This window comes from Oncorhynchus masou, chromosome 27 (genome assembly GCF_036934945.1).
Source record: "Oncorhynchus masou masou isolate Uvic2021 chromosome 27, UVic_Omas_1.1, whole genome shotgun sequence".
Lineage (NCBI taxonomy): Eukaryota > Metazoa > Chordata > Actinopteri > Salmoniformes > Salmonidae > Oncorhynchus > Oncorhynchus masou.
The window spans coordinates 27,851,750-27,866,208 of NC_088238.1; the positions used below are offsets into that span (position 1 = coordinate 27,851,750).

At 47.6% G+C, this 14,459-nt stretch overlaps 1 protein-coding gene across 1 annotated transcript in view; it reads right to left on the reverse strand.

Moving 5' to 3' along the window:
* The window catches only part of LOC135515940 (protein O-mannosyl-transferase TMTC1-like), a 93,707-nt gene that overhangs the window by 5,103 nt on the left and 74,145 nt on the right, over nt 1–14,459 (reverse strand). Inside the window, 8 exon segments of the mRNA XM_064939816.1 lie at nt 1,063–1,185; nt 4,765–4,902; nt 5,075–5,219; nt 5,400–5,535; nt 6,746–6,848; nt 7,310–7,418; nt 8,667–8,810; nt 11,803–11,916. Of these exon segments, the coding sequence (XP_064795888.1) occupies nt 1,063–1,185; nt 4,765–4,902; nt 5,075–5,219; nt 5,400–5,535; nt 6,746–6,848; nt 7,310–7,418; nt 8,667–8,810; nt 11,803–11,916 (1,012 nt within the window).

The window sequence follows — 14,459 nt, forward strand, 5'->3', positions numbered from 1 at the left end:
GAGAGGGGGTAATGACGGTGAGGAGGGAGAGAGAGAGGGGTAATGACGGTGAGGAGGGAGAGAGAGGGGTTATGCCAGTGAGGAGGGAGAGAGAGGTATGAGGGGTAATGAAGAGGGAGAGAGACGGGGAGGGGGAGAGAGGGAGAGAGAGGGGTTATGCCGGTGAGGAGGGAGAGAGACGGTGAGGAGTGAGGAGACGTGGCGGTATGATGGTGAGGAGGGAGAGAGGGGTTATGGGGTAGGAGATGAGGGAGAGAGCGGATGAGGAGGGAGAGGAGAGAGGGTGAGGAGGTTATGCCGGTGAGGAGGGAGAGAGACGGTGAGGAGGTGACGGTATGACGGTGAAGAGGGAGAGAGACAGTGAGGAGGTGACGGTATGATGGTGAGGAGGGAGAGAGAGAGGGGTAATGACGGTGAGAAGGGAGAGAGGGGTAATGACGGTGAGAAGGGAGAGAGGGGTAATGACGGTGAGGAGGGAGAGAGAGGGGTTATGCCAGTGAGGAGGGAGAGAGAGAGGGGTAATGACGGTGAGGAGGGAGAGAGACAGTGAGGAGGTGACGGTATGACGGTGAGGAGGGAGAGAGAGGGGTAATGACAGTGAGGAGGGAGAGAGAGAGGGGTAATGACGGTGAGGAGGGAGAGAGAGGGGTATGACGGCAAGGAGGGAGAGAGAGGGGTAATGTTGAGGAGGGATAGAGAGAAGGGTATGATGGTGAGGAGGGAGAGAGAGAAGGGTATGACAGTGAGGAGGGAGAGAGAGGGGTATGACAGTGAGGAGGGAGAGAGAGGGGTATGACAGTGAGGAGGGAGAGAGAGGGGTATGACAGTGAGGAGGGAGAGAGAGGGATATGACAGTGAGGACGGAGAGAAGATGGTGTAATGTTGAGGAGGGAGAGAGAGGAGAGCGTCCAGCAGGAGACAAAGTTAATTAGGTTGGAGAGGTTGAAACATTTTTGGATGAGGAGAGAGGGAGTCTGAGGGAGAAGAGAGAGCAGATGGAGAAAAGTATGCAGAGTAATGAGGTGTGTGTGTGTGTGTGTGTGTGTGTGGAGCCTCCTGTACCTCGAAGGCTCTGTCCAGCTGGTTCATCTCTCTGAGCTGGTTGCCCTTGGAGAAGTGAAGCTCTGCCCTGACAGACATGTCTATGGGGTTTTGCAGTAGTGCCTTGTCTAGAGCATCCAGAGCCTGAAGGAAAGGGGGATAATTAGTACACATATACAGAGGTTACCACACACACACACACACACACACACACACACACACACACACACACACACACACACACACACACACACACACACACACACACACACACACACACACACACACACACACACACACACACACACACACACACACACCCACTGGGATCCTGATGATACGTGTGTGGAGACAGTTTCAGAGTGTTCTCATGAGTGAAGCTCAACCACGACATTACTTCTGTTTCTCGACTATCACCAGTGTACACTAGTGTACACACCCTTCCATGGCTCGGGATAGACTTCCATGGCTAGGGATAGACTTCCATGGCTAGGGATAGACTTCCATGGCTAGGGATAGACTTCCATGGCTAGAGATAGACTTCCATGGCTAGGGATAGACTTCCATGGCTAGGGATAGACTTCCATGGCTAGGGATAGACTTCCATGGCTAGGGATAGACTTCCACGGCTAGGGATAGACTTCCACGGCTAGGGATAGACTTCCACGGCTAGGGATAGACTTCCACGGCTAGGGATAGACTTCCACGGCTAGGGATAGACTTCCACGGCTAGGGATAGACTTCCACGGCTAGGGATAGACTTCCACGGCTAGGGATAGACTTCCACGGCTAGGGATAGACTTCTACGGCTAGGGATAGACTTCCATGGCTAGGGATAGACTTCCATGGCTAGAGATAGACTTCCATGGCTAGGGATAGACTTCCATGGCTAGGGATAGACTTCCATGGCTAGGGATAGACTTCCATGGCTAGGGATAGACTTCCATGGCTAGGGATAGACTTCCATGGCTAGGGATAGACTTCCATGGCTAGGGATAGACTTCCACCTAGGGATAGACTTCCAGGGATAGACTTCCATGGCTAGGGATAGACTTCCATGGCTAGGGATAGACTTCCATGGCTAGGGATAGACTTCCATGGCTAGGGATAGACTTCCATGGCTAGGGATAGACTTCCATGGCTAGGGATGGCTTCCATGGGGGATAGACTTCCATGGCTAGGGATAGACTTCCATGGCTAGGGATAGACTTCCATGGCTAGAGATAGACTTCCATGGCTAGGGATAGACTTCCATGGCTAGGGATAGACTTCCACGGCTAGGGATAGACTTCCACGGCTAGGGATAGACTTCTATGGCTAGAGATAGACTTCCATGGCTAGGGATAGACTTCCATGGCTAGGGATAGACTTCCATGGCTAGAGATAGACTTCCATGGCTAGGGATGACAGTGAGGACTTGTGAAGAGCAGAATCAACAACCTCTGCATAAACAAAAAGAGTTGCCCTGTGAGGAGGTGATAACCGTTGAAGGTGTAAACCCGTGTTCACAGGTAGCCATTGTTCTGTCACTTTAACCTGAAAGCCCCAGCAGCCTTGACCCCAAGTCAGAGCAGGTTTACTGAGGTCGTGGCCCAGTGAGTCCCAGGAGCCGGGCCACGGAGCTGGAAACACAAAAGTCTGAGGCTTTTTGGTAAAACACCGGGCTAAATCCTCGTTGGAAGTGCACCATGACATATCAGAGAGAGAGAGACAGACTCGTCATTCACTGGCTGATGAGCAGAGAAAAGGTAGTCAGAGAGAGAATTTTTTTTTTTAAGAAAAAAAGAGAGTGAGGTTGATTATAGTAGTAGACAGTGTTCTGTGGGGAGAGAGAGAGAGAAAGAGAGAGAGAGAGAGAGAGAGAGCGGAAAGCTGAGAGATTTGAAGGGGAAAGAAAAGAACGAGGAAGAGAGAGGTGGGAATTTAATGCAATTTACTTTTGCCTCTGGGAGAGAGAAGTCTCATCCTTGAGATAACATAAATATCATCAATCGCTTTTTATTTTCCCTTCCCTTTGACAGAAAGAGAGAGAGAGAGAGAAAGAAAAGCATGTATAAAACCACCATTAAGGGGATAACGAGATAGTGTAGCTAACAGATCGGGAAGTGTAGCAGTATCCCTGGTGAGTTAGTATGTAGACATGAGACAGAAACACACTAAGACTATCCAAAGGGAAGTGGGTGTAATATTCACTCTGTTTTCTATCTGAGAGACTGAGAGAAAACAAACGTCCTCTTGTCCAGCCTTTCTCAAACCCAGGCCCGTGGCCCGCCGCCAGTCCACAGAGGGAAGGCCTGAAAAAGCCTGACTCATTGCACTGGATTCGCCTCGATCTACTAAATGTCGCGCTTGGTTCATAGAAACCATGGTTACGCGAGTAACCTCCGTTCGCCCGATAAATGCGGTTCGTGACAAAACAGAGCACTTTCTCTTTTTCTTCCAACAAGTTCGGCTCTAACTTTTGACCGGTCGGAGCTATTCGCTATTATGACCCCATCACCGAAAGCCATGACTCTCAGCAACGTGGACGTACCTGCCGTTTCCCTCTACGGCGCTCACAAACTGCGCAGGAGACGTTGGAACGGACTGTGACAAAATCCCATTTGAAAGCAATGCAGATAGTCCTCCCAATACCTTTCTCAATAAATCCTTTAGATCGAAAGGTGGCCTCCCTGATTTGAGGTTTGACAGATCTTAGTGTGTTACTATGTTTATTGAGGTAATGGCAGTAAGGCCAAGTTCAACATTTTCACCAAATAATATATATATTTTTTGTTTTGTTGATGATATTACCAGGTGTCCTAAAATAGAGAATCAAATAGCGTGATGGGCTATGTTATTACTGTCCTAAACAAATTATACGTGTTAGGCCCAGGAGGCTGGTGGCACCTTAATGGGGGAGGACGGCTCGTGGTGAAGGCTGGAATGGAATTAGTAGAACGGTATCAAATACATCAAACGTGTTTGATCCCATTCCATTCGCTCCGTTCCAGACATTATTATGAGCCGTCCTCCCCTCAGCAGCCTCCACTGGTGTGAGGGTAGAACACATAATAGAGAAAATGTCTAGAAAAATTGGTGTTCTGAATAAAAAAAGCGATTGTCAATATGTTTATACCCAAGCGGTCCCCAGAGGGGAAGAAAAGGCCTCATCTTGCCGGTCCCGGGCACAAAAAAGTTAGCTGCTCTAGTCAGCCCCCCCAACACCACCTCTGTTATTTTAGGAAGGAAATACTATTTTTTAGCAGCGAGGCTAAATCTCAAATAGCACCCAATTCCGCATAAGTAGTGCACTACACAGGGATAAGGGTGCCAGTTGGGACACAGGGATTGCATCCATTCTGTTAGAGTGTCTACAGATGAACCCCCAGAGACGGAGGGATGGAATGAGGGATGGAACCAGGGACGGCGGTGGAGAAGGAGGAGAATGTGATCAGAATGGAGAGATGAAGTGAACGAAGTAACGATTGAACGATCAGTGTGAACAGATGGGGTTGGGATCCTGTGAGACTCGGAGGAGACAGAATCTGGATGTGATGGGTTTCCATAGCAACCACTGTTTCCGCGGCGATCCCTGTTGCTGACCCTGAGGCGATAAGGATTGTTCTGTTTTTCTTGACCGTCTCGGTCCTTCGCCCATCCCCCATCACTCTCTCTATTCTTCTCACTCTTTACCGTTCTTTCTTTCAAAGGCAGACACCACAGACCCAACAACACACGCACCTCTGTGAAGTTGCCTCGTTTGCTGTAGATGGCAGACAGTAGGCGGTAACACTCGATGCAGTTCCCCTGCTTCAATATTATGCCCAGAGTCATCTTCTCAGCCTCTTTAGAGCGGCCTGCCATGGCTAACACTTGTGCCTGTATAGGGAGAGAGAGAGGAGGAAGGGAGAGGGAGAGGGAGAGAGAGAGGGAGAGAGAGGGCAATTCAGGGCCAGACATCTGTTTGTGCTGTCCTGGTATGACTGCAGCATGTGGCGCGTACATGCCTGCATGTGTGTGTGCCTGCGTCTGTGTGTGTGTTGTGCCTCACCAGAGCCAGCCAGATATCGGTGTTATCTGGCTGTAGCGTAGCCGCCTCGCGGTATACCTGCAGAGCCTCCTCATAGCGTCCTGTGTTGTAGTACAGCGCCCCTAGTGGCGTCAGGATGTCCACCTTCCTCGTCACCTGCAGGGCCCTGGGGTCAAAGGGCAGGGAGAGGTCAATGGAAGGTCCACAAGAGCTCATACAAGGTCACACAGGACAGCGCCACCCATGACTCTCTTCTCTGGACAATGGGCACTTGGCTAGTGTTGCTCTTGTTTTGACTTGTGGATCTCTCCCATATTCCCAAATTGGTTGTCACCTCTAAACTCACTTTTTGTACCAAGACTCCGCCTCCTTGTTCTCACTTGAGGAGCGAAGGAGGCGGCCCAAGTTTACCATGGCGACGTAGTGCACTGGCTTGAGACGCACGGCCTGCTGGTAGTGGGCTGCCGCCAGATCGCCTTCTCCTAATGAGAGAAGAGTGAGAGAGAGAGTGAGAGAAGTGTGTGAGAGAGAGAGACATGTCCTCTACTGTATACTTATTGTTATTGTTGAATGTATGGTTATTTTGACACGTGGTTATTGTTGTTACTGTTGTCCCTTTAATAATTTGATTCCCATTTTTTTTATTTTTTTTTATTGTAAATATCCAAAATAAGCTTTGGCAATATGTACATTGTTACATCATGCCAATAAAGCAAATTGAATTGAATTGAGAGAGAGAGAGACAGAGAGGTGTAAGAGAGAGAGAGAGATGTGTGTGAGAGCGAGAGAGAGAGGTGTGTGTGTGAGAGAGAGAGAGAGAGATGTGTGAGAGCGAGAGAGAGGGGTGTGTGAGAGCGAGAGGTGTGTGAGAGCGAGAGGTGTGTGAGAGCGAGAGAGAGAGGTGTGTGAGAGAGAGAGAGAGGTGTGTGTGAGAGAGAGAGAGAGGTGTGTGAGAGAGAGGTGTGTGAGAGAGAGGTGTGAGAGAGAGAGAGAGAGAGAGAGAGAGATGTGTGAGAGAGAGAGGTGTGAGAGAGAGAGGTGTGAAAGAGAGAGGTGTGAGAGAGAGTGTGAGAGAGAGAGGGATGTGAGAGAGAGAGAGGGAGAGGTGCGAGAGAGAGAGCGAGTGTGTGTGAGAGAGAGAGAGGTGTGTGAGAGAGAGAGGTGCGTGAGAGAGAGAAGTGTGTGTGAGAGAGAGGTGTGTGTGAGAGAGAGTGTGTGAGAGAGAGATGTGTGTGTGAGAGAGAGGTGTGTGTGTGAGAGAGAGGTGTGTGAGAGAGAGAGGTGTGTGAGAGAGAGAGGTGTGTGTGAGAGAGAGAGAGAAAGGTGTGAGAGAGGTGTGTGAGATAGAGAGACAGAGAGAGAGGTGTGAGACAGAGACAGACAGAGACACACAGAGAGAGAGAGACAGAGAGAGAGAGAGACAGAGACACAGAGGTGTGAGACAGAGACAGACAGAGACACACAGAGAGAGAGAGACAGAGAGAGAGAGAGACAGAGACACAGAGGTGTGAGACAGAGACAGACAGAGACACAGAGAGACACAGAGAGAGAGAGAGACAGAGAGACACAGAGCGAGAGAGAGACAGAGAGACAGAGAGAGAGAGAGAGAGAGACACAGAGGTGTGAGTAAGCTAAAACTTTATTTGCAGACAGATCAACATTCTCCTCTCCTACCAACCCAACGGAACTCACCGGTATCAACCAGAAACACTCCGTAGTTATTATGCAGGTCCGAGCTGTCCGGGCAGCTCTCTATGCCTTGAAGATAAACGTCATTGGCCTCCGCAAACCGCTTCTATAATAAAAAGAATACGAGATCAATAAAATAGTTATATTGAATTATTGAGTATGAGCTGATGTCATGTGTGAAATTGTGGCTACGCTGAGATACGGTTAGAAAGAGCCTGTGGAAATAGAAGGTTAGGGAGTCAGTGAGCGTGTTTAATTGAACAAGCCAAAGTAATGGCACAGTGACTGGAGTTCCCGGCAGCAAGATTAATGATCGACAGCGAATTTTAATTGAATTCTGAATCCATGGAAAGGGGGGAAGGGGGGATATAGCAGATCTCACATTGCCTAACATGCTCTTACAAAAGTGTGTGTGTGAGTGCATGCTAAGTATGTGTGTGAGAGAATGTGTGTATTTTTGTGTGTGTATGCAACCAGTGCATAGATTGAGACATCACTGGAATGGCGTGTGTATTACCTGCAAAGCGTGTGTGTGTGTGTGTGTGTGTGCATGTACGTGTGTGTTACCTGCTCTGCATAAAGTGATGCTAGACTGGAGTAGGCGTCAGCGAAGTGTGGGCCGAATCGAATGGAGTCTCTCAACAGAGCCTCTGCCTCTTCCTTCTTCCCTTGGGACCTGAAATAACATCATCATCATCATCATCATATGGCTATGTTGTGTCCGTTTCCTGCTGACACACAAACACACACACACCCGCTGTGTATCCATACAGTAGATGACCTGGAAACGGTGCCCGGCCCAGCAGGAGTAATGGGAATCCATGTTGGGTCTGTCTCTAGGCCTGAGGCTGTATGTTCACAGGTCGTAATTGAAAATATAGACCTGATGGATCTGTAGCGCAATGATGAAGTTAATTTGATTCAACATTAGAGATAGCCACGCGAGCAGGGACTGCTGCTGTGCGTGTGTGTGTGTGCGCGTGTGTGTGTGTGTACTACAAACACTTTACACTCTCATCAATGTTGATGTTGATGGATCTGTAGCGCAGTAATGGAGTTAATTTGTATTGCCAATACTGCCATGTTTCTCCATTAGAGCCAGCCAGGCAAGCAGGAATGCTGCTGTGTGTGTACTACAAACACCTTACACGCCCATCAATGACAATAAAGTAGGTGGGGCTATAATGCAGACAGTAAACAAACAGTAACAGAATACTCCCACTGTCCCGGCAAATGCCAAGTCTGCTACGCTGGTGTGTCTCTGTGTGTGTGTGTGTGTGTGTGTGTGTGTATGTGTGTGTGTGTCTGTGTGTGTGTGTGTCTCTGTGTGTGTGTGTGTGTGTGTGTGTGTGTGTGTGTGTGTGTGTGTGTGTGTGTGTGTGTGTGTGTGTGTGTGTGTGTGTGTGTGTGTGTATGAAAGTGTTTTGTTGTTCTAACAAGCCCCCACCTAAGCCCCTCCTCTTTGTGTCTACCCAGTGATTTCATGAGTGCTCTGTTTATCTCTGTGTTAAACTAAATGTTTTTCCAATCAGCCTCCTGCCAGAGTGACAGGGATGAGTAGAGCAGAGCAGTGTCGATGATGTGACACACACACACACACACACACACACACACACACACACACACACACACACACACACACACACACACACACACACACACACACAGCCCTAATGAGCAACAAGCAAAACAGCTCGCCACCACGTGTCTAAACTATTTCCCCTCAGCGCTATGACTGTGTGAGAAAGAACAGACACAGCATTCTGCTAATGTAAGCCATTTATCCTCAGGTAGGGCACTGTGTGTCCCTCGTTATGTGAGCTGCAGGGACAGGGTGTGTACGAATAAATGGGGTGTGAGCCTTGTGCCGAGACCTCTGAGTGCATGCACAATGTGTGTGTGTGTGTGTGTGTGTACATCCTACTTGAGCAGGTTTCCCAGGTTGAACAGGGCTCTGTTGTGCTGGGGGTTGGTGTCCAGGGCGGTCCTGTAGTAGTGCTCGGCATCCTCTGGGTGGCGTGTCAGAGTACCCAGGTTGTTCATGGCACTGGCATGGCGAGGGCACAACCTGGAGAGGTTAGAGGAGGGGGAAGGGAGGAGGAAAGGAGAAGAGCAGGAAAGTAGTTCAGGGAGAGGTATCTTCAAGTTCCAATCTGGAAGAAAACATTCTTCCTTCATCACATTTTGTGATGACCGCTACCGGTTGAAAAGATACCTGATCGGTCTGGTCCTTGAAATCTGTGCCGAAAACAGGAAGCAATTTAACACTTTGGGGACATGTGACCCTTCTCATGTATCCTTACATGACCCCCAAAGCACTACAAGAAGACGACATGACCCCCATGATACCGTCATTAGCATGAGTGGTTGTTATGCTGATAATGGTTATCGTACACAAAATGGCTTCTGTAAATCAATCATTCTAGAGTGTCTGAATAAGGCATGAAACGCCCTTAAAGAGCTTTGAGTGCTTTTAGAAAGGATCGGGTCAAAGGTGGCATGTAATTGTAAATCCATTTGAATTATTAGTGCCATAACTGTGAGAGACACTCATCACAACGCCGGGGGGGCGAAACAACGCCACGACAACCGTGTCCATTTCCATGGCAACTCGGGCTCCTTTCCATTGGCTAACGAGTCACAGTTGACGTGGCCTTTCAGTGTGACCCTGCCTAGACAGGAAGCAGTGTGGACTTAGTGGCACGCACACTGCCGTAAGCACACTATTGATCCCCACACACACACCATCACCCAATCGAATGTCTTAGCAGGGGACCAGAACACTAAACCTGAAAAACAAACTAATAAAACAACCTTCGAAAGCATGCAATAAAACCAACAACTCCAGGGTAACAACATCGCCTCTCTCTCTTACCACCTTTTAGCCCACATGAAAAACAAGAAAAATGAGCTTACGAACCTCATTTGAAGTGGAGGTAAATTGCCTGATGGTTAAACTTTGTTGTCTAAAAAAAAAGGCACCCTATTCCAGAAATACTTAAAGAAATGAGGAGATGGTAATGTCATTGGCCAATGACTGTATAATGTAACATATAATGCCTCGACTGTCGACCAATCGCGTTCACGTTGTCATGCTGCGTCACGCGGTTGCTAAGTTAAGCGTCACGCAATCCCTCCTACCTACGCAATGTCCCGATTTCAAAGCTATACGGTATTAAAGAGAACAAGTTATTATCTCACGTCGTGGTAGCATTTGTCACGTTGTTTTTCTTGTTCGCGTAATTCGTGCTAATATTGGGTTTTTGAGCTAGGGCCCAATTGACTCCCACTTGTCCAGAATGACCCAGAATGCACCGTGCAGCCCATTGACAACGTACAAGCAACGTACACAATGGCCGATAAGAAACAAATGGAATTTACCACCTCTTCATTTCCTGAAGTATTTCTGCCTTATTCCCTATACAGTACACTACCTTTGACAGAACATAGAGAAAAGGGTACCATTTCAGAGCAGCCTCTGTGTAGAGAGTCGTGGTTTGGAGGGGGACAAAGGCAGCAAAGGGTTCTGGACAGGATGAAGTGATGGGGTATTCGGAGGATGGAGAGATGGACGGATAGGGGGATGAGGAATATAGAAACGGGGGAAGGAAACTGATTTAAGGTCTGAGATATGCATCCCTATATACACACAGACACACACACACACACACACACACACACACACACACACACACACACACACACACACACACACACACACACACTCTAGCGAAGCCGGCTCACGGAGCATCGTTCAGTGAGTGTCTACATCTCTGCCAGGGGGAATAGAAAGGTAAAAGAACAAACTGCAGAAAGAGAAAAGAATGATCCCACTGGACCTAAACCCTTCTGTCCAAATATGTCAAACTGGCTCTAGCTATCGCCTGGCACACTGGAAGAGAGGAGAGGGGGAGGAGGGGAGAGAAGCGAGAGGAGGAGGGACGGGACATGGAGGGAAGGGAAAACAGGCGGAGGGGAGAGAAGAGAGAGGAGGGGGGAAGGGAGGAGGAGGGAAGGGAGGAAGAAGGGAGGAGAAGGGGAGAGAGACTCAGATACAGCAGCAGACATACACAGCATGATTTCCCTGCTCCTGTCAGTCAAATACTGACGACTGAGACAAACAAACTCTCTCACACACACACCCGCACAACTACACACAGACAAAATGACAGAGCACTGAAAGGATCATCAGTTATGACTCAAGACAAATGGAGGGTGGTAGTGGGGAGGGAAGAGAGGGGGACGAGAAAAAGGGAAAGCTGGACTGGGGGATAAATATATAGCCCTCTGGGCCAGGGCCAGTGACAGGCAGAACAAATGGATCCCTTCTTTCATTAGGTAGAGCGCTGGGTGTTTGTGTCTCACTGAGATGAATGGGGTGCAAGCATCGAGCTGAGACAAGGCCATTACATGCTTGAGAGTATGCAATCTAGTGTGTGCCTGTGTGTGCAAGCAAGAGAGCGTGTGTGCCTTTATGCATTTATGTGCAGAGTTCCTCCTGATTTAATAAAAGAGTGTTTTGTAATTAATTGAGTGGGCGGACCATCAACCTACGATAGTCAATAACGTGTCTCCTATTTAAATGAATGAATTCTAGTTAGGCTGGAGCAAGGGCGAAGAACTGTTCTCCGTTGAGACCTACCTGACCGTTTCTTGACCGCTTGCTGATTGAGGTTTGGAGCCAAGATTTCAATGGGGTTTCTTACCGTTTCTCAGTGGGGTTTATTACCTCGATGTCATTTTGAATGTAACTTAAAAACCTTCAGGTCAAGGAGTGGGTGAGGTCACCTGAGGTTTCAAACATGCCCTGAGAACCGAGACTGTGGTTTTGGCGGAATGGCCGTATCCCTGAACGTTGAAAAGCTGATGGTGTTATTGCGGTTGAGGAATGATTGTGGTTTGGCGGGACTGTGTCCAGTTGACACGGTGATCAGGATGAAGCACCTCAACTCACTCTTATTCATGTAGTTTTACTTTCTTGGACACTGAGACTGACTTTAGAGCCGATTTGTAGTGGTGTAAACAGCAAAAGCTCTGTCATTATGGACACTATAACTGACCTGAGAGCAGTTTTGTAGTGGTGGATGGCCTCCTGGTGGCGCCCTCTGTCTTTCAGGAAGTTGGCGTAGTTGTAGTGAACCTTGGCGTTGTGAGGCAACGTCTGGATGCCAGACCTGTAGTAAAGAGAGAGAGAGGATGAGGGGAAAAGGAGGAGAGGCAGTGAAGCAGATGAACAAACCACACCGCCACCAAACCACACCCCCACCAAACCACACCCCCAAGACAACTCTCGCTTGGCTTCAGTCGTGGCCGCTAGCATTCTTAATGAGCATTCTTCAAAACAAGGCCAAATCAGGAAGTGCAGTCTCCTTTTACTGCATGTGTTCGTCTCAAGTTCTATAAGTTATTGACGGCCTTTGCCTTGTCGTCAACTGCAATTCGACTGGGTGCACTGAATTTGCTCGCCTGGCCCATTGCGGATTGATACTACAGTTTAATAAAAAGCTTAGGCTACAGTAACGAGTGATAGTAAAAAAAAAAAAAATTAAATCCTGTTTTTTTTCCCCCTCAATATGTTTGGAGTGTTGACAGTCATCATTGTTGTAATTGGCTTCAACGAGGGCATGTCTGTCCTCATCGCACATCTCCTACAATTAAAAAGGAAATACTAGGCTCCTGTAAATTGCATATGTGTGTGGCACGTCCTCAAGAAGCAAAACATAGCCTCCCGTTGATACTGCATTATAGGACTAAATCATTTCAATATGTTCGGAGAAGCAAATCTTTGGTAACTGGATGAGAGGTGCTGTTTGGAGATGGGGTTGGATACCTGAACAAGTGAAATTAAGAATGCAAGTAAGATTTGTTTATGTTTTCGGATGTGTAGTACATGTTTCATTCAAGGCACTCTGACGAATAAACTATTTAAAACACCTTTTATGGGTCGGCTAGGATAAAGGCAAGGATAAAACAAGACAATGCATTGCCATTGAACCAGCATTTGTTAGTAGCCTAGGCCTACGGTAAGGGTAGCCTATGAAGGGCTTGGTCTTTAATCATATAAACCAACAAAAAAAAACAATCTGTTTTTTAAAACAACAACAATATTTCTACATTGGCCATTGTATCATTGTATCCTATTTGCAAGGCAGATTCTCAACAACAACAAAAAACATAGGACTGAATAGTTTGAAGGAGGGTGTCTTTTGTAATCGGAACGAGGGCCGCTCATTGAAAATGGAGATGGATAGCGTACTCAAAAAAGTTCAATGAATTATGCAGGTATATGAATTATGAATAATAAAACGCATGAGGGCTAAAAGCTCTCAAATATTTCAAAGCACTCTCCGGAGACCATTTAAAACCCCTTTAATCATAGGCAATTTGGCTAATGGCCAGGATAAAAACACACACCTTTGAGATGCTGCTAAACCAGCCTTCATTAAGAGGAGGGTAGGCTATGCTTGGTTTTGGAGGGAAACCAATCGTTTCTAACTACGAGATTCACCGACACAAAAGGTACTGGATAGGCTGTGCTTCCGCTCTCGAAATACAACTGAATTAACTGTTTTTTTGTTAAGACCTGCTTTTGTTGGGTCTGAAAAAAGTCCCTTTAGCCCCCCCCCCCACACACACACACACTTCAGTGCAAGCTAGCTGATGTTAGACGAGTAAATTGCCTAGATCCCAGAATGAGAGATGGAGGGATGGAGGGAGGGAGGGATGAAATGAGGTGTCTTAGTAGCCTGCCCTTATCTGTTAGCGGAGCAGACAGGAAGAGGAACGGACAGGTAAACTAATCGATAAACAGCAGGAAGAGATAATGTCTGCTGAGGACATATACTGTACTGTAGATTGGGTCAGGGGTGTGTTTACGTGTGTGTGTGTGTGTGTGTGTGTGTGTGTGTGTGTGTGTGTGTGTGTGTGTGTGTGTGTGTGTGTGTGTGTGTGTGTGTGTGTGTGTGTGTGTGTGTGTGTGTGTGTGATTAGCATGTAATCTGACCTTGCCATGTTCTAATGAAAAGCTTTATATTCACACCCATTAATCTGGCATGTAAAACAACATGGAAAGGAGAGAGTGTGGAAGTAAGGAGAGAGGAAGGGTAAATAGTAGGAGAGAGGAAGGGTAAATAGTGGGAGAGAGGAAGGGTAAATAGTGGGAGAGAGGAAGGGTAAATAGTAGGAGAGAGGAAGGGTAAATAGTAGGAGAGAGGAAGGGTAAATAGTGGGAGAGAGGAAGGGTAAATAGTAGGAGAGAGGAAGGGTAAATAGTGGGAGAGAGGAAATAGGTAAATAGTAGGAGAGAGGAAGGGTAAATAGTGGGAGAGGAAGGGTAAATAGTGGGAGAGAGGAAGGGTAAATAGTGGGAGAGAGGAAGGGTAAATAGTGGGAGAGGGAGAAATAGTGGGAGAGAGGAAGGGTAAATAGTGGGAGAGAGGAAGGGTAAATAGTAGGAGAGAGGAAGGGTAAATAGTAGGAGAGAGGAAGGGTAAATAGTAGGAGAAGGGTAAATAGTAGGAAGGGGGTAAATAGTAGGAGAGAGGAAGGGTAAATAGTGGGAGAGAGGGGGAGAGAGGAAGGGTAAATAGTAGGAGAGAGGAAGGGTAAATAGTGGGAGAGAGGAAGGGTAAATAGTGGGAGAGAGGAAGGGTAAATAGTGGGAGAGAGGAAGGGTAAATAGTGGGAGAGAGGAAGGGTAAATAGTGGGAGAGAGGAA